At 30.5% G+C, this 17,911-nt stretch overlaps 2 protein-coding genes and 1 pseudogene across 3 annotated transcripts; 1 reads left to right on the top strand and 2 right to left on the bottom strand.

Moving 5' to 3' along the window:
• Positions 1 to 995: 995 nt before the first annotated feature.
• Positions 996 to 5,060, top strand: LOC110608035 (desumoylating isopeptidase 1). Of its 2 annotated transcripts, none has more exons than XM_021747245.2 (5): positions 996 to 1,157; positions 1,650 to 1,736; positions 1,858 to 1,955; positions 3,674 to 3,990; positions 4,499 to 5,060. In XM_021747245.2, the coding sequence occupies exons 2-5, from the start codon at positions 1,728 to 1,730 to the stop codon at positions 4,921 to 4,923; spliced, it is 849 nt and encodes a 282-aa protein (XP_021602937.1). In that variant the 5' UTR covers positions 996 to 1,157; positions 1,650 to 1,727; the 3' UTR covers positions 4,924 to 5,060. The 2 variants fall into 2 exon arrangements, with proteins under 2 accessions (XP_021602937.1, XP_043805060.1); XM_043949125.1 differs by having other exon boundaries at positions 1,019 to 1,122.
• Positions 5,061 to 10,605: 5,545 nt separating this feature from the next.
• LOC110608032 (probable serine/threonine-protein kinase PBL26) lies at positions 10,606 to 13,533 on the bottom strand. Its single transcript, XM_021747240.1, has 5 exons — positions 13,326 to 13,533; positions 12,470 to 12,663; positions 12,185 to 12,374; positions 11,114 to 11,505; positions 10,606 to 10,965 (listed from the first exon to the last, which is right to left on the bottom strand). The coding sequence occupies exons 1-5, from the start codon at positions 13,531 to 13,533 to the stop codon at positions 10,606 to 10,608; spliced, it is 1,344 nt and encodes a 447-aa protein (XP_021602932.1).
• Positions 13,534 to 13,958: 425 nt separating this feature from the next.
• On the bottom strand, positions 13,959 to 14,495 carry LOC110608033 (annotated as a pseudogene).
• Between the last annotated feature and the right edge of the window lie 3,416 nt (positions 14,496 to 17,911).

Here is a 17,911-nt window from a genome sequence, read left to right as displayed (position 1 = left end):
TAATATTTATTATGGAAATTGAATGGGCTGTATTCCCTGGGCTTCCTTTTTAGAATCGTGCGGTCGTATTTTTTTTTAATACATGTATGGGCCTGATATAAATACTATTTTTAGAGGTTGTCAAGGAACCATTTTAAGAAAGCTTATGGAAAATAGTTTAAATCAATAAATATTTTATTAATTAAATAAAATTTTAAAGATTATATTATAATTTATTATTAAATAATATTTTATAATATCAAATTATTATATGATATGATGAGATGATACAAACTCATCATTTACATTATAATATATAATTAAAAATATCTATTAAATTACTAGTTTTTTTTAATTGACACATTATAATATGTAATAGTTTGAGAGTAGCAGATAATTCTAATACTTTTTATGCTAAAGATTGATAAATGAAATTTTTTGAAGTTATTTGCAAAAGAAAGCATAATTTAGACGTAGAAAAATTATTTATCATATTTAACAAGAACGATACCATAAATATAATTTTAAATAAAGTTGAAAAATTAAAAAACACAATTGTCAATTTAAGGTTTTATTTGATTTAAATGTATTGACTTTTTAAAAATAATTTAATTAAATTAAAGGAAATCTCATACACCAAAATAAGAAATATCTTTAATTTTCAAGAAATGAATTAACAGATAAAATTTCAACGTTTTCTGACAATTTGAAATTTTCAATTGAATTACCCAATTAAATAAGATTTTAAACTAAAGTGGTATTTTCTCTTTATTTTCTTTCAATCTGGTGAGAAAATAACTAAAACCTTTTTGTCACTTTTCAAACAGAGAAACTGGCATTTATTTTTCTTAATTTATTATTTTTTTCTCATAACTTTCGTCCAAGCAGGAAAATTAAAAAAATAATAATAATAAAAGGACCGCCAAGAAAAGGAATGTACATAATTGACACGTGGCAAAATACAATTGGATCCATTGTTCTAGAAGGTCATAGAAGAAAAATGGGAATTCAGGCTTTTGGCAGCGGACCCGCGGTGCCGATGTCGTTGTAGCCTTGTAGAGAACCTTTTGGATCTCATTTCCCAACTATAAAAGGCGAAGGTTACGTTTTTCTTGGCCACCGTTTACGCGAACAGTTCTGAAGGTTGCTGAAGCCAAAGGCCATAATTTATTCTCTGAGTGCGTTTTGCTCCTTATTAATTTTTTTTTCCTACTGGAAATGATTGTTTATATTGCATTCTATTTAGGTTTCTCAATCGATTAAATGCTGACCTTTTTGTTGAGGTTATTTTAGTTTTGTGCAATTTGGAGGGTATAGATTCTCTGGTGGTTAGAATTCGGGGTGGAAACCGTGTTTCTTGTTCACGCGGATGGGAATTGATTTAGATCTACTTGATTTGGAGTGACTGTTTATGATTATATTTGCTTTAACGGGACTGCCTAATTTCATTGTAAATTGTGATTTTGAATTTTTGATTTTTGGGATAAATTTATGCAACCTCTGGAATTTTGAGGTTTTTATTCGCTAGAAAGTCTCGGGAGGAAAATGTTAATGTTACTTTTGAATATCTTTCCCTATGAAACAGTTCCCTTATTATGCTAACTGAAGTTGCTTTTGCTTATTGTGATTTTGTGATCTGATATTGATAGCTTGATCTCTTTTTTGCTTAGATTTGGAGGGACTATCGTTATCTGTTGATTGATCTTTGCGGTGCTAAGGACTTTTAGTTGAACTTTATTTATTAGGGGATGGCTGAGGTATGCAATGCTGTTACATCCTAAAATTTTTAGTCTCTGCATGATTGAATAGCAATCTATTCCCAGCGGCATTTTTCAGTAATGCATTGATTACTGCTTATAAATTTTAAACTGGTGGCAGGAGGGTCACAGGGTTGCCTTGAATGTGTATGATCTCAGCCAAGGATTGGCACGCCAGCTTTCAACAACATTTTTGGGGAAAGCAATTGAGGGAATTTGGTAAGTTTTCTGTGAAGGGAGGGATATAAAGGCCTAGTGCCTGGATATGGTATCTCTGCATCTAGTAATCTGGAAATCCAAACCTATGCCAGTTGCCATCATAATTTCTGCTTCCATTCAATATTCTTATTTTGTTGAAAGATTGATGAAATGAATAAGTGTAAAGAGGAGCACTCGACTTAAATAAACCTTGGTAACTACAGTTACAGGTGTCAGATCCTGAAACTTCAAAGCTTAAATTTGAGAAAGAAGTGTATTATCAATCATCACTTTAAAACATCCCAAATTATATATTTATAGAATTGCAAAGAAATTTGTAGGGTAAGCTAATAACTTAATAGAAACACGCGTAGCACTTGTATATGTGCACAACATCCCAAATAGTGTTACACACTTGCACTGTTAGAAATTCTTAAACAAATAAATGACTCATCTCACCTTTTTAGCACCTGAATATGTGAAACAACATGCCAAATAGTGTTAGACACTTGCACTCTCAGAAATTCTCAAACGGATAAATGAGTCAAATGCACTAATTGAGGCTTGGTTAAGGACTTCTAGATGAAAAGTTTATTTTAGGCAGAGATTGGCAGATTGGTTAACTGTATGTTGGTTAGCCTCGTACAAAACTGAGAACATGTACCATTGCTATGCAATGCCAATAGGGCTAATATGTCCTATTATTAGCTGGACAAGCTTTTATCTAAATCGAGTATGGAAATGCTAATCTGTGTAAATGGGGGGCTAAAACTGTGATGTTAACTACAATTACACGTTCTAGGAATATTGACATCTCTTAATATATACCTTAAGCATGGGGTTGATGAAGTGCATGAAGGCTTTGGTGGAAAATGCACTGTTTTAGTTGGCTAACTTGTATGTTCCTGAATTATCTATGGCAGTGTCTTACATCAACATCCCACTTTTTGTACAACGATGAATTCTATTCACCAAACCATGGTTCTCATTCACTTAGCAGTTGCCTTTCTTCAACATGGGTGCCACACATGAGCTGTCAATCTCCAAAATAATTCTTCTACCATTCTTTTTCCCATGCAAGATACAAGCATTGAAAGACCCTCACATCAATCTCCAAAATCATGATTCTCATACCCAACTACAGTCCTTGAGTAAACTTGCATATGATCTCGCCAGCGGTGGCTATTCCCAAATCAACCTCAAAAGCACCATCTGTGTTGAGTTTACAAGAACCACGTTGAGGGATGTTCCGACTAATTAGCTTCTCTACTTATAGGAACATGCATTCAGTCAAGGGCCCTCTCATTGCCTTGCAGCACTGCAAGAGTAACCTCCTCAGCTCTTGCCAAAATTATACTAACTGGGTATCTTGATTGTTTATGAGCATGTTCTACTCTTTCCTTTTCTTTTCGTATCAAACTAGGAAGTGTTTTCTGGCATTTATTTGAGATGTGTAGTTTTTATGAGCTTAATTTTATTTTTGGTGGCCCTTTGCTTTATGAAGATATATTGGGGCAAAGTAATTTATCAATAGGACCAATATGATATCATAGTGTGTCGATGGTTGATACGGGTAAATTCCAACTTTTATTACTGGAAGTCACTAAGACTATTACTTGCAAAGGTTGTTAACCCGTTTCCTTCTTGTGTGCCATTAAACCTACAAGATTCATAGCATTCAATTATTGTATATTCCTTTTTCTTATTTGCAATCTGATTATTTTGTTCTTGTATGGTAGGCACACAGGAGTAGTGGTATATGGTAACGAATACTATTTTGGGGGAGGCATACAACATGACCCTGCTGGAAGAACCCCATATGGAACACCAATTAAAGTGGTAGATTTGGGTATCACACATGTACCGCAAGATGTATTTGAAGTGTATTTGCAGGAAATTAGTCCCCGTTATACTGCCGAAACATACAGTTTGCTTTCTCATAACTGCAACAACTTCAGTAATGAGGTTGCACAATTTTTGGTGGGTGTGACCATTCCAGAATATATTCTTCAGCTTCCTAATGAAGTTATGAGCAGTCCAATGGGTGCTCTTATAAGTGAGTTACTGCTTACCTTTATTCTTCGCCTACTTTGCTCCCCCCCCCCCACCAACCAAAATCCCCCTTCTCTTCTTTTTTTAATGCTGTAATATGGAAATATAGATTATCTTTTGAATGCTTTTTAACTGTGTTCTAGTCTTTTTATGATTTGAAATGAATAATCCTGATTCTGAAATTTTTCTTGATGACTGATCAAAGGCAATCAAATGCTTCCCTTACCTATTAAAAAAAAAGGACACTTATTTCGCTGGGGTGGGGTGGGGTGGGGGTTACATAGAGCAATTGGTTTTTGTTGTTTAAAATAGGCAAATTGGCTGATTGATTTCTCAGTTCTGTTGTATATTCTCGAAGTGAAAATTTCATCAAATTATATGTGCATTGTCATCATGAGTGCCTGATAAATTGTTGATTGGCTTGGTTAATTCCAGTGATTAACAGTCATGCTTCTTTTCTTATCGTTTGTTTTAGTGGTTGATCATCTAATGCCTGCTCTTCTGAATTGTAGTGCCTATGATACAAAATCTGGAGACAACATTAAGAGCCGGAGCTGTCCCTCAAGCTCCACAATTCAGGCCTCAGCCTTCAACAGTTATTAATAAATCCTTAGTTAACGGTCCTACTGCATCCGCAAACACAGTTGTCGGAGCGGCCAATAAAGCAGTGAAATCTGAAGACACCAAGTCTGAGGAGCCAACAGTATCAGAGAAGCCAGTAGCTGTCAAACCTTCAGGAGTAGAAAAGCAATCAGTGAATGGGATTGCAGGAGACCCTCTTGGGGATGCTAGGGGCAAGGTGCAGGAGGAGATAAGTCGTGAATTTGCAGCTATAATGGCTACTGGTACATTGCGTGCGAGTGAAGCTGCAGCCCTTGCGACTAGGAGAGTGATGCAAAGATATGGGAATCTGAATGTTGCAGTGAATCAGAGTTAGAAATTGGGACTGGAATTCGTAGTCAGCATTATTTTGGCTTGTTGCATGTAAAAGCCCTTGTACTTTTGGGAAACTTGCAATTTAGCCCTTCATGTTTTATTTTATTTAATTAAATACAATTCTGATTTTATGTTCCACCTTTAAAGAAATAATTTCAGGAAAGAAAACCTTTAAGAAAGAAGTCTTTCAACGCACGTGTCTCAGGTTTCCATAAATTGTTATGATTATATTTATATAAATAAATAAATTTTATTATAGTAAAAATTTATTTTAAAGGTTTAATTTAAAAAACTTTAAATTTAAATAATTCAAGCCAAAATTTTGAATTTTGGTATAATTTTATCCAATTGATCAAATTAGTATAAGATTTAGATTATTAATAATGATATAATTAAATTAAAAAATAAAAATGTTAATTAAATATCATTCTGATAAAATTGAACAGCCCAACAAATATGTATTGATTATAGTTAATATCACCAACCAATTGTATGGTTTGTTCGAGAGAAAGCGAGAGCGAAGTGAGAGGAGAGAGAAAGGAAACGGCAGCGTCAGCCGTTGGTCCTTCCTGCCCGAAAGGGAAGGTATTTTGTTGTTTTTGTACAGTTTTGGTACTTCAGTCTGGGGTTCGCTTTCAAACGAGATATGTTTGTGTTTCTTTCGATTTTTGGTGGTAGTGTTTTTGGGGGTTTGTTTCCAGGTCTGTGTTGTTACTCGGCGAAGGTTTTGCAGATTTGGTGTTGTGCTGTGGGAGTGGGCTCTGCTTCTTTTGCTCGGGAGGTCCATGCATGGTGTAGGTGATGCTATTTCCGGGGAGTGATCGGCCAAATCGGCCAAATGTTGTCGTTTTGGCTTCCCTCAGGCTACATGAGATTGAGACGCCGGTGAGATTTGCCCGCCGCCTCCTGGAGTTGGTCTTTGATGCTTCCTTGTCTGGAAATCTTATAACATCCTGTTTCGTTGATGCCGTTTTCTTGGTTTTTCGGGTTCTTCAACGCGTCTTGTTGGGTGCCTTGTTTTTTGCGGTTTCGACGTTTTTTCAGCCTTCTCTTCTTTTGGCGGTAATCGGCGTAGCAAGACGGTGGTCGGCGGTGCTGCTGGAATTCTGGAAGTATCTAGTTTCTGGATTTCTTGGTGGATGGTTCTGGTTGGATCGGGTCTGATTTGAGGAGTTTTTGGGTTGGATTTCTGGGCTTTTCTGGGTTGGGACGGGTTGTTTGTTTTGGGCTTTTGGGCTTATTTGCTTCGTAATTTTCCCTTGTGGGCCTTGATCAATGCAATCTGCCGGTAAAAAAAAAAATATAGTTAGTATCAAGGCTTAAATGGTGGACATGACATAAATATTAATATTTTATTTAATATTATCTACTAATTTAAAAGTTTTATAATAAAAAATTTAAAATTTTTTGATATTTGTTAATTATATTTTAATTTTAAATTATTAATTTAATTATAACTAATTGATTAATCTTTATTTAAATTATTTAAAATTAATATTTTCTTATTCAGTAAAATAAAAAATTAATATGTTTATTTACTTTATTTAGTATAATTTATAATTTTTTTATTTAATGTGTATTTTTAATATATTTATGAATAAAATAGATATAATATTTTATAATTAACAATATTATATTATTTGAAGTAATGTTTGAGATAATTTTTTATTTTTTAAATTAATTATTTTTTTAAAAAATTTAAGTAAGTATGTATAATTAATATTTTGAAAATATTAAATATTCTTTAGTGTGGATTGTAATTATGTAAAAAAAGTTAATTTTTATGGTGATATAAAAATATCTAAGTAAATATATATAAAAATTGTTTAATATAAAAGAATATAAAAAAATTTCTTAATATTTTTATTTTTTATATTTTTTAAAGAAATGGTAGCAATTATGTATTTTATTATTATTATTATTAATTATTTAGTGTTAATTATTATATTTTATACATTTTTTTAGAAATATTACTTATTACCATAAAAAAATATCTAAGTAAATATATAACAATGTCTTAATATTTTTATTTTTTTAATATTTTTTAAAGAAATAGTAATAATTATGTATTTTTTTTATTATAGGTAGTTATTTAGTATTAATTATTATATGTTATATATTTTTAAAAAAATTACTTATTATAATAAGTATAATAATTTTAACAATAATAAACAGACATAATTGGGTAGGGATTAATATTCGCCCGAAGTGAATTTCATTCTGCACTTAACTGTACAAATTATACCATTTAAAATATTTATATTTAAATATTTTTTAGAAAAATAAGCAGAAATTATGATCATTAATTAATATAATTAAATAAAAATATTATATTAAAATTGAATCGTATCAATAAAAATAATTTATTATGTGGTGATAAATTATATTTACTTATGTATCATATATAAAAATATATATATATTAAAATTTTATTATATTAAGTAATAAAATATTAATTTTAATTAATTTAAATTAAAATTAATCAGTTAGTTATAGTTAAAATAAAACTTTAAAATTAAATTAATAAAAATCTAAAAATTTTAGATTTTTTATTATAAAACTTTTATTTACGTCAGCAATATAATTAAAATATTAATATTCAATCAGTTGTTATACCAGTAATTCTCGATCTCAATTTTAACTTAAAATCAACATCAAAATTTTAAATTAGGTTAAAATTAATTAAAAAAAATCACTAAAATTAATAAAACACTAAAGTTTTAGAATTTTTAAACATTTAATCCTAAAATCAACGCCAAAATTTTAAATTAGGTTAAAATTAATAAAAAAATTGACTAAAATTAATAAAACACTAAAGGTTTAGAATTTCTTAACATTTAATCCTAAAATCAAATGCCCTATACAGAAAAGAAAAATGAAATACGCTTATTTTAATACTTAGTAGTATAATAAATAATTTTTTAAATCAATTATATATATAATACTGGTCCCTTAAGAAAAAGTTCTCCGTTCCGGATTTAAAAAAAAAAAAAAAAAAACTCTGAGAGAAATGTTGCATTGAGTTAATGGTAAATTATTATGGAGTACCTTAATTTTAGTAAAATTAACTAATTAGTTTTTATAACTTTTAATATCAATTAAAATATTATTTATTATTTTAAAATACAACCATTTAATCACCTTGAATGAAAAAATCATAAATGCCCTTGTTAATTGAGAAATTTAACTAGAAGTGAGTAATTAAATTGAAAATCTAACTGAATGAATTAAACTAATCGAATCAAACTGATTATATATATGTACAATCTTGAACAAATCCTATCTATCTCACTAACTAAATTTTCTCTCATCTCTTTTACCCTTCATTTTCTTTTTAATTTTATCTTCTCTCTCAATTTTCAATTTTCATGTGTCGTGTTGTTTTTTCTTTCTTTGCCTTTTAGCTATTTTAGTTTTCTTCGTCTTCATTGTTCGATGGTTGTTTCCTTTACTACTTGTCTCTCTTTTGCTGACGGACACTTCGTCGATGACCACTCTCTCCATCAATTGGATCGATGGGTGATGGTTATTTTTTTTGCTATTTTGATTTTCAAGATTTTTCGGTCTTTAAAACTTTAGAGATGTAGGATTATTTAGTTGAGTTGTTTGGATGTACAATAAATTTATGAGTTTATTGTTTGTAGAAGATTTCAATTATAGTTGTTTCCATATTTTATGTGTGCAGAATTTTATGGATTTAACTTGTATTTAAATTATTTATAAAATTTGGACGCTTAAACATAACATACATATCCATAATGTCCGGGCCGTAGAATGGGCAAGTCCTGATCTTTCCATATCCGTCATAACATATCATACTAGAGGGCTAGTGGATCATCCAATATCCATCCACATCAACAGTAAATTATGCAATGATCATATTCGTGAGTTCTAATGCAAACAGCCTAATACATAAACATGACATTCATGATGCGTGAACATGCTTAAAAAGTTTAGTTACTTTAAAAAAATAGTTCAGTTCTACTCACCTCTAGCTGACGCTCGCCTAAAACTAGTGCAGTTATCTCACTGCAGGCCTCTATGGTCTCCTAGGTCTGATCCTACACAGATGAACTCAAATGAGGGACCAAACATAACTATTACATGACTCTAAACAATTTCCCAAAAACTCCCCTAAAACATAACAAAACATGCACATAAAACAAGTAAAGGAAAGCTGGGCAGGGGACTTTCGGCGGCAGGTTTGGCGGCCAAAGGTCCCTCACAAATCCGAAAGTGAGGGACTTTCGAGGGCAGGTTCGGCGGCCTAAACGCCTTCACAAATTCGAAAGTCCATGCTTTTAGGGGCAGGTTAGATGGCCAAAAGGTTCTTAGATTATTGATCATATTGAATATAAGACGAGTGATGAGAAAGCACATCATAAAACCTGTGAATTAGAGAAATCTGAGCAAAAGGTTGATTATAACCCATTAAGACTGCTAGTTATGAGTCTCAAATCAAAGAGAAGAGGTGGAGGGTCTGCTCATTTTGGATTGGTGGGTTTCATAGAGGATAAACAAGTGAAGATTTTCAAGGAGAAGGTTTTTGGAATTTGAAAGTATTCTCTCTTTTTACCAACGGAATTCTTCAACGGAAGGACTAAATGGTTATAATAATAATAGACATTTTAATTAATTTTAAGAATTATAAAAATTAACTAATTAATTTCATTAAAATTTAGAGATTTATATAGTAATTTTTTCTTTTAAGTAATTTTCATAAACTTCATTCACTATTTCTATTTTCTTCACTATCTTTGGCGAGCAAGCGTTTCAGTTGGGTGAAGGATGTTAAGCTCCACTCTCTTGACACATGAATGCAACAACAATTAATTGAATCGTGACAAATTGAAATGATATTCCAATTAGAAATTTCCATAGTAACTTCATAGAATTTCTGAGGATTGGAAAAACAAGTGCAGAAGACAATAATATATTTCTAGAGAAAAACTATTTAGTTTTTATATTTTAATAAATTTTGAATATTTTTTATCTCTTCATTTCAAAAATTAATTTCTATTTTTTCAAAATTTTAACTATTTATTCATTTATTTATTTAAACTATGCATACTAAGAATGAAGATGGAGAGACAAGAGATTTTATTAAATTCGAATTGGGATAGAGACAATGTGCGGTTTTAAGCATTTCTCTTTTAATATGAATTAGTGCTGCACTCAAATTTAACATGTTTCAGACTCTTCTGATATTGAGCTTTTCATAAATATTTTTCGTTTTAATGTAATTCTGGATACGAAAAAAATGTATGTTGAATCCTTTGGGATATGAATAATGTGTTCCTTAAAACTGCGCCTCCTTCGGTTAGTCTTAGATAGTTAGTTTGGTTCAAATTTAATATATTTGAGAAGTTTAATGTAAAATTCATCAAGCTTCTGAGAGCAGAATAAGTGAAACCAACCAAAACTTTGGTCTTTCTGTAGTTCATATCTTATTTGATAGAACATTGATGAAGCATCCAATGAATGCTTGTAAAACATTATGCTTTTTCTCAGGTCTTCATCCTCATTTCATCTTTTTTCCTTTTTTTTTTTCAGCTCATGTTCCATTCTCTTCCCATCATCAGTAACTTCTTTACAAGTGGGTTAATTACATAGAACAATATATAAAAAATTTCTCCAAGCAAAACCCATATTCCATCCATATATTCGACAGACATATAATTAATTACAATGAAGAAGAACTTCCATACTGAGACCTTGCATGCCTTGAGTTTGAGCCCCATTCCATGGCTTCTGCCACTGCTAGTTGACGTTCTCGTGTGCTGTCTTCATCATCTCCGACATGTTCTGATGGCGGTGAAGGTAAAGAATCATGTGTAACAGCTCCTGCTTCAGCTGGACTTCCTCCAAGGCAACTCAGAGCACTAACTACATCGCTCATCAATGGCCGAACTCCTGCTTCCTCTTGTAGACACATTGCTGCTACTGCAACTGCTTGATTTAGCCCTTTAACTGGGAATTCTCCTAGCAGAAGTGGATCAGCGATTTCTGAGTATCTGTTTGGTTCCTTGAACAATGGTTGTGCCTGTTCACGTAAATAAATCACACAACCCCTAAATAACTTTTGGCTCAATTTCTACTTAAATTAACCGTTATTTAGTATTTCTGAACTAGGCGACTAGACAATGACAGATCTAAAAGGGAGGGTAAATTTAAGTTTTATGTTTAGTTACCCAGGCGACTAGATTTTGCTCGTCTGTCGGTCTGGTGGTGTCAATAACTCTTCTTCCTGTAATCAATTCCAGTAAAACAACTCCAAAGCTGTATACATCTGATTTAGTTGTCAATTTGCCTGTTCTTTGATACTCCGGAGCACAATAACCATATGTTCCCATTACTCTGGAAGAAACATGTGTGCTATCTCCGACAGGTCCCAGCTTGGCTAGTCCGAAATCAGACAGTTTCGCATTGTAGTTCTCGTCCAGCAAAATGTTTGATGATTTCATGTCCCGATATATCACTGGAGGGTTGGCATTATCATGCAAATACTCTAATCCCTTAGCAGCACCTAATGCGATTCTCATTCTTGAGAACCAATCCAATGCCTTTTGCTCTGGGAGAAGATCTGAAAATCAAATGACAACCGGTGATCCATTAACCCAGGCAGTGTTATACAGGAAAAGCATACCTACACCGGAGTTATATAAACTCACAGCTTAAATTGATAGTGTGATCCATATAAAACCTTATTCAAACTATGGATTTATTTACGCCGGATCTAAGTGGAATATGTAATATTCAGTTGAAATTAAAATAATTGACCAGATTGAATTAATTCAAAATTTTAAATCAATTTTATATTTTTTTTCAATTTGATTCGTTTTTAATTGTTAAAAAATTTGATTCTTTCGGTTTGGATCGATTTTGATCAGAAAAATTCGATAAAATTAAACTGAACTGATAATTTAGCAATACTACGTAGTTTGGATAATATAGGGAGATCAAACCCTAATCAAACTTGAAATAATTCAATTAAACCATAGAATTGTAAAAAATAAAAGGCCCATTAGAAATTTTAACTAATCGAACTGGACTGAATTGAATTAGATTGGTTCGATTCAAATTGATTTCTTTTCTTTTTGTGTTCGATTTTCATGAATATTTAAACCGATCAACCAAATGCACACCCTAGTTCTACGCAAGAAATGCTCGTGTTAACCCTAGTTCTAGGCAAGAAATGCTCGTGTTATATATATATATATATAGGTTTTGTGTGCACGTGTTATCTCATGTGGTTTGTATACCTAATAGATGGTCTTCAACGGATCCATATGCCATGTACTCGTATACCAGTAGCCTTTGATCTCCATCAGCACAATATCCAATAAGATTTACAAGATTCTGATGATGCAAGAGACTCAACATCAACACTTCTACCAGAAATTCTCTGTTTCCTTGCAACCCATTTCTATCAAGTTGCTTCACAGCCACTACCTGAATTAACCATTTACAAGAACTGACACCTTCAGGACAAGAATATTAATTATTTGTTAAAGAATAGACATGAAGCAAAGATTTGTCCTAATTACCTGGTTGCTCGTCTCAAGTTTTCCCTTATAAACTCTTCCAAACCCACCTTCTCCAATTAGACATTCTTGTCGGAAATTCTTTGTAGCAGTGGCCAGTTCACGGAAAGTAAAAGTCTCAGCTGCGATATTGTTGTTGCCACCTTCTTTGCTGTTATTATGTGGTTGATCAGCTTGAGGCTTTGGTTTAGGATTCTCTGTATATAAGCAAATAATCAATTAATCACTGATCTAGCTTATTATGCACGCTTATTTTCCAACAAGGATTCATAGCACGTATCGTCTAATAAGAGATAAATCGATCACTTTTAAATTTTAAAAGTGCTCTGCAACTCGGTTCAAATTCGATACATCTCGATCGAATACGATAAAAGAGAAGGGAGTTCATGCTAATTTTTCTTAATAAATTAAATAAATTTTATAGGGAAATACTTGATTGTACCAGTCTACCATGAATTAAGTAAAAATAAATGAGACCCACTTAAATAACTCTTGAATCCACGATGTGGAGGTTTATCTAAGAATTTTTCAAACTTTGTAAATGATAAGGGACCTGCATTACTGCTTTCTTTTTTACGAGGAGTAGATGCCGGAGGCAGGGACCGCGATCTTCTACTGCTACCCGAACTTCTGGCTGCTTTCTTGTCTTGAGAAGAGAGGCAAGAAAAGCAACTCATTTTTCAAGAGTGAAATATATCGAAATTTAATTGCCTTACGTTCCTCAAACTCAATTTGTTTTTATAGATTAACCCTCAAAAGATGAAGATACGTTAGAAACAAGCAAGTTCCTACAGAACAGAAAATTATTTTCTATTCGTAGGAACTTGCAAAACAAAGTGTGTCAACTTTGTTCAAATACCATGAAATGAGAATTCAATCAAATGAGCAAACCCAAGAAAAAGCTTCTGGTTTAAAAAAGCATCAAAAGAATGCCATGCACGTTCTATGACATCTGAAAGCAAGAAGAAGAAGGAGGAGGAGGAGGTTTTAGGAACAGCTTGGTCAAGAAACACCAGGCTAACCAAAAACCTAGAAACTAAAACGATCACGGAGGAATTTAATACCATGATTAAGAGAAAATTCAACCAAAGAAAATCAAAAACCGGGAAATGGGTACCGTTGAAATAGGACAGCAAGGTCAGCGAGTAATAAATTGGGTGTGATTTGTGTGGAGTCACCGTGGAATTTGCAGAAGAAAGTGATGAATGAGAGATTTTGAAGGGTTTTCTATTTCTAGGGGTTGTGATAACGTTCTGCATGTGTATGGTCATTTAATTTTAAGGTTGTATTAACAGCTGAATATTAATTTATTTTGTTTTTAACGGCCAATCCAAGTGGTGTCAATATTTCAATTTTGACTTACATATTTTTTTATTAAAAAATAAAAGCGAAACACTAATTTAATACAAGGAAAAATTTAAGGTTGTATTACGTAATTTTTTTTTAACTCACCGATCTATAAATATATAAATGATCAAGACACAGAGATTGATCAAGACCCCATAAAAATACAATATTTGCTGTAATTTTCTATATAGAAAGCAGTAATGGCAATCTTCAAGCCCCCATCACAGTGACCAGGAATGCTGCAGATGTAGTAATTTTCCCCCTTGTTCCATTTGACGCTATCTTTTCCACTGGAGTAAGTGATGGATCTTGGAGAAGCACTGCAGCTGTTGTAGCCATTAATATCTACAATTGCCACATTATGCAACGAAGGATCATAGTTGAAAACTGTTCCAAGGAAAGATTCTAAACATAACTAACGATCATAATTAATTAGACCAAAATTTGATAAAGAAAAAAGAAATAGAATAATGGGTTTTGGCCAGTTAATTACTTAGTGTGTCACCGGCCTTGAATTTTTCCCAGTTGTCCAGCTTTGGATGTTGAAAGTCCAGCCGGAAGTATCACCCACTGTGTAAGTAGCTGCTTGGGTGGCCTTGAAATGGAGCTTCAAGACTAAAAAGAGAAGGGTGGTAGCCATTAATGTACCTTGTTTTGCACTGAATCTTCCCTGGCGAGCCATTCTTGTACTGATAATACACAAATGGGATGCAGAAGCAGGGGAAATTTGCTCAGGGGAGCAGCTGCATGTGAAGGGAATGAGAATGGTAGATTTATCCTTTAATTTATTATATTTAAAATTATATTACGAATATTATTGTCTTTTATGAATTTATAAATAAAAAAAAATTTATACTCAATAATTATTCTCTCACAAATTTTTAGTTGCTTTAATTTTTTTGAAGTAAGTTTAAATTTAATCACAAAAGTAAATTAAAATTGATCGATGGAATACTGAATGAAGAGTCTGACTGCTGAACTTTTGAACTCTGAGCTTTGAGGCTCTGAAAATGATTCACAAATTTAAATTGAGGTTGAGATATTCTCAAAAACAATTCTACTCTTTTTAATTCATCACACAGACCAAGAAAATAATCGCTTTATTTTATTTTTACAAACTTTTAATTGTAAATTTATCTCAATACATTTGACATTAATTAATAAAATTTCATACTGCTTGATATTTATAATGTAAAATATTGATGACATCTAATATTAATAAAACAAAATAATAAAAAATTAATTGCTATTACAATTATCAACAATTTCGGATTGAATGAGTGGAACCAATGGAGGAATTAAACTATTAAAACTTGTGAAATGCATGAAAGAAATTAGTATTGTGGGACTTATTATATATAATTTTATTTAATTTATTATTTATTTATTAATCGAGAATATATACACTCCAAATGCTTGTATCGATTATAATAATTAATTATAGTATAAATTTTATGTACACTCAAAAGCTATTTTCCATAATTGATAAAAATTATTTTTTTAATTAGACGAAAATTAAATAATCTCTCCATTATATTTTTATTTATAGTTTTAAATCTTTATTTTAATTTAATTAATAATTTTATTATTTAAAAATAATATATTTTTTTAAAAAAAAAAACAAAACTGCTAGTTGTAAATTTTATCAAATAAAAAGGGATGTCATACCAAATAAAGAGACGATCATACCTAATAGATTCTCTAATCAAAATATAGTTAGACTGGCATTACGATAAATTCATCTAACAGAAATATCAGTTCTAAATTTTAATAAAAATTTACAATCATTCAAAATCAAACCTAGTTCATAAATGTTTAAATGTGAAGATTGAAGAGCTTAAATCACGTGCAAACAGTTCATAAGAATGCAGTCATTAAAAAGTAAAAATTCCGTCGCAAAAAATAAACAGTTACGAAAAATTAAAGTTTCAACAATTACCGACATACCATTATATTTGTAATAAAAAAATAATATATTTTATTTATCCATTTAACTATTTTTTTTATTTTAATTGGGAAAGAGTTTATTAATTATTAGGATTATTAGCCATCAATAAAACTGAGAATTTCATGTAAACATTATGCACCCATAATTAAATGAGAAAATATAATCAAAGAAAATCTTTAGGTACTTTCCTTGGAGTATTGTTGATCAAATCGAAAATGTCTAGATCTGTCCAAAAATCCATATTATAATGATATGATATGGGTAAATGCTAGACGGTTGTCATCAAATAAATAATATTCTTTTCATTTTCTATTTTTATTTATTTTATTTTCTCATTATATATTAAAAAAACATTTTTTATTAATTTTTTAATTATATTTCTCATTTCATTAAACAAACTTTTCAATTATTTTTTTAAAATTTTATTAAATATTAAAAAATATATTGAAAAAATTTTTAAAAATTAAATAAAATTATAATAATCAATTTATATGTGATTATTATATAAAAAATAAAAATAAAATAAAAAAGTTAAACAAAATTTATAAAATGAAATGATTATATATTATTAAATTAACTGTATACTTTTGTATTTATATTTTAATATTTTTTTATTATCAAATGCTTTAATTTTAATTATGATTTAATAAATATTTAAATTTTAAAAGATATTATTTTTAAATATTTACTAAAAAATAAAAATATATCAATAAAAATACCAACGATACAAAATTTGTTGGTAATTTTCTACTATTCACCGATATTTTTTTGACAAAGTGGAAAAATAAAATTTAATAAAAATAATTGCGATGACTTACCCACGATATATTGACGCCTATTTTAACGATGACAGACATTCATTGGTAAATCAGGCAACAGATATTAGCGATCAAAATAGCGACAAACTAATAAACATTTTCAACGTTTTGTGTTGTGCGTAAAATAAATAATAATTTCAATTAAAAAATATTTATTATATAACATCTACTGGCGATAATTTTTTTAGGTATTTTTTAGGCGTATTTTTATAATTTTATAAAAATAAATAATAAATATACCAATACAATATTTTTTATCAGTAAATTAAATTTTAAAAATAAATAATAATTTTATTAATAAAAGTGATCGTCGATAAATTAAATTAATATTTTAAATAAAAATTAAATAATTTTAATTATATATATTAATGAACATTTATTGTCGATAATATTAAAAATAGTTTAGAATATTTAATAGCTTATTTATTTTTATTTTAAATATTTATCGATAATAATTAATTGTTGGTAAAATAAAAAAATTAATAAAAATAAAAATAAAAAAGCTAATAATATGTACCAACTCATTTTTTGTTGATACCTTGTAAGGCTTATTTTAAGTTAAAATTTTATCAATGACAAATTTTGTCAGTAAAATAAATTTATAATTTAAATAAAAAATAAAAATATTTTAATAAATTAGACTGACGATCACTCCTGGGGCCAGCAAAGTCGGAGTCTGGACATGCGTTACGCGTCAGGGTCATAAAATTTCAGGGATCAAAACTATAATTTTCTAATATTGGAATTTTCATAAAGTAATTTTGAGATAAATTAATAGAAATTAATAGTAAAAAAAGAACCGTATCAGTTTTTTATAATTCATTTTTACCTATTTATTAAAGAGAGGTGTTACCTCAGACATATTAATGTCTCCTCCCACCATAATTCTACTTGTTCTTAAGGCTCTTTAGGGGGAGTGGCTAGTTTGCCACCAGTAAGAGCTGGGCCCGATTGGCCACCGTAGGCTTGTTGAGTTCTTAAATTGTACCTTCTCTCCTTGCATGCGTTTTTTCTGTTTGCAAGTTGGGAGATGATCATTGACATGATTGTGCAATGACTATTTTGTTCGTGTAATGACTATTTTATCTCTGTAATAAAATAAGTAGTCCATTCAATAAATTTTTGTGCCTAGTTGCTTGTTGATGTGCTTATATTGCTATAATTCTCTGATCATGATATTTTCACATGATAACTGTGGCTTTTCCCGTTTTTATGGGAATAGGGCTGGAGGTCCTAACTTTTATATTCGTTTGTTCAAGTGAACGCGTGAGAGTTTGGCGGAAGCCAAAGAGTTCAAACAAAGTATCACACAGTTTCAGACCGGTGTTAAAA

This window comes from Manihot esculenta, chromosome 12 (assembly GCF_001659605.2).
Source record: "Manihot esculenta cultivar AM560-2 chromosome 12, M.esculenta_v8, whole genome shotgun sequence".
Taxonomy (NCBI): domain Eukaryota; kingdom Viridiplantae; phylum Streptophyta; class Magnoliopsida; order Malpighiales; family Euphorbiaceae; genus Manihot; species Manihot esculenta.
The sequence above is the reverse complement of the archived record's forward strand: the minus strand, read 5'-3'. Positions and strand labels throughout refer to the sequence as shown.

What these genes read in the sequence shown, in the direction of transcription:
- LOC110608035 (XM_021747245.2), top strand. An exon ending in AAAGCAATTGAGGGAATTTG is followed by an intron (nt 1,956 to 3,673) that starts GTAAGTTTTCTG and finishes CTTGTATGGTAG; the next exon opens with GCACACAGGAGTAGTGGTAT. An exon ending in TCCAATGGGTGCTCTTATAA is followed by an intron (nt 3,991 to 4,498) that starts GTGAGTTACTGC and finishes TCTGAATTGTAG; the next exon opens with TGCCTATGATACAAAATCTG.
- LOC110608032 (XM_021747240.1), bottom strand. Translation starts at nt 13,533, where the DNA reads ATGGTATTAAATTCCTCCGTGATCGTTTTAGTTTCTAGGTTTTTGGTT. An exon ending in GATTGAATTCTCATTTCATG is followed by an intron (nt 12,664 to 13,325) that starts GTATTTGAACAA and finishes GCTTATATACAG; the next exon opens with AGAATCCTAAACCAAAGCCT. An exon ending in AACTTGAGACGAGCAACCAG is followed by an intron (nt 12,375 to 12,469) that starts GTAATTAGGACA and finishes TGGTTAATTCAG; the next exon opens with GTAGTGGCTGTGAAGCAACT.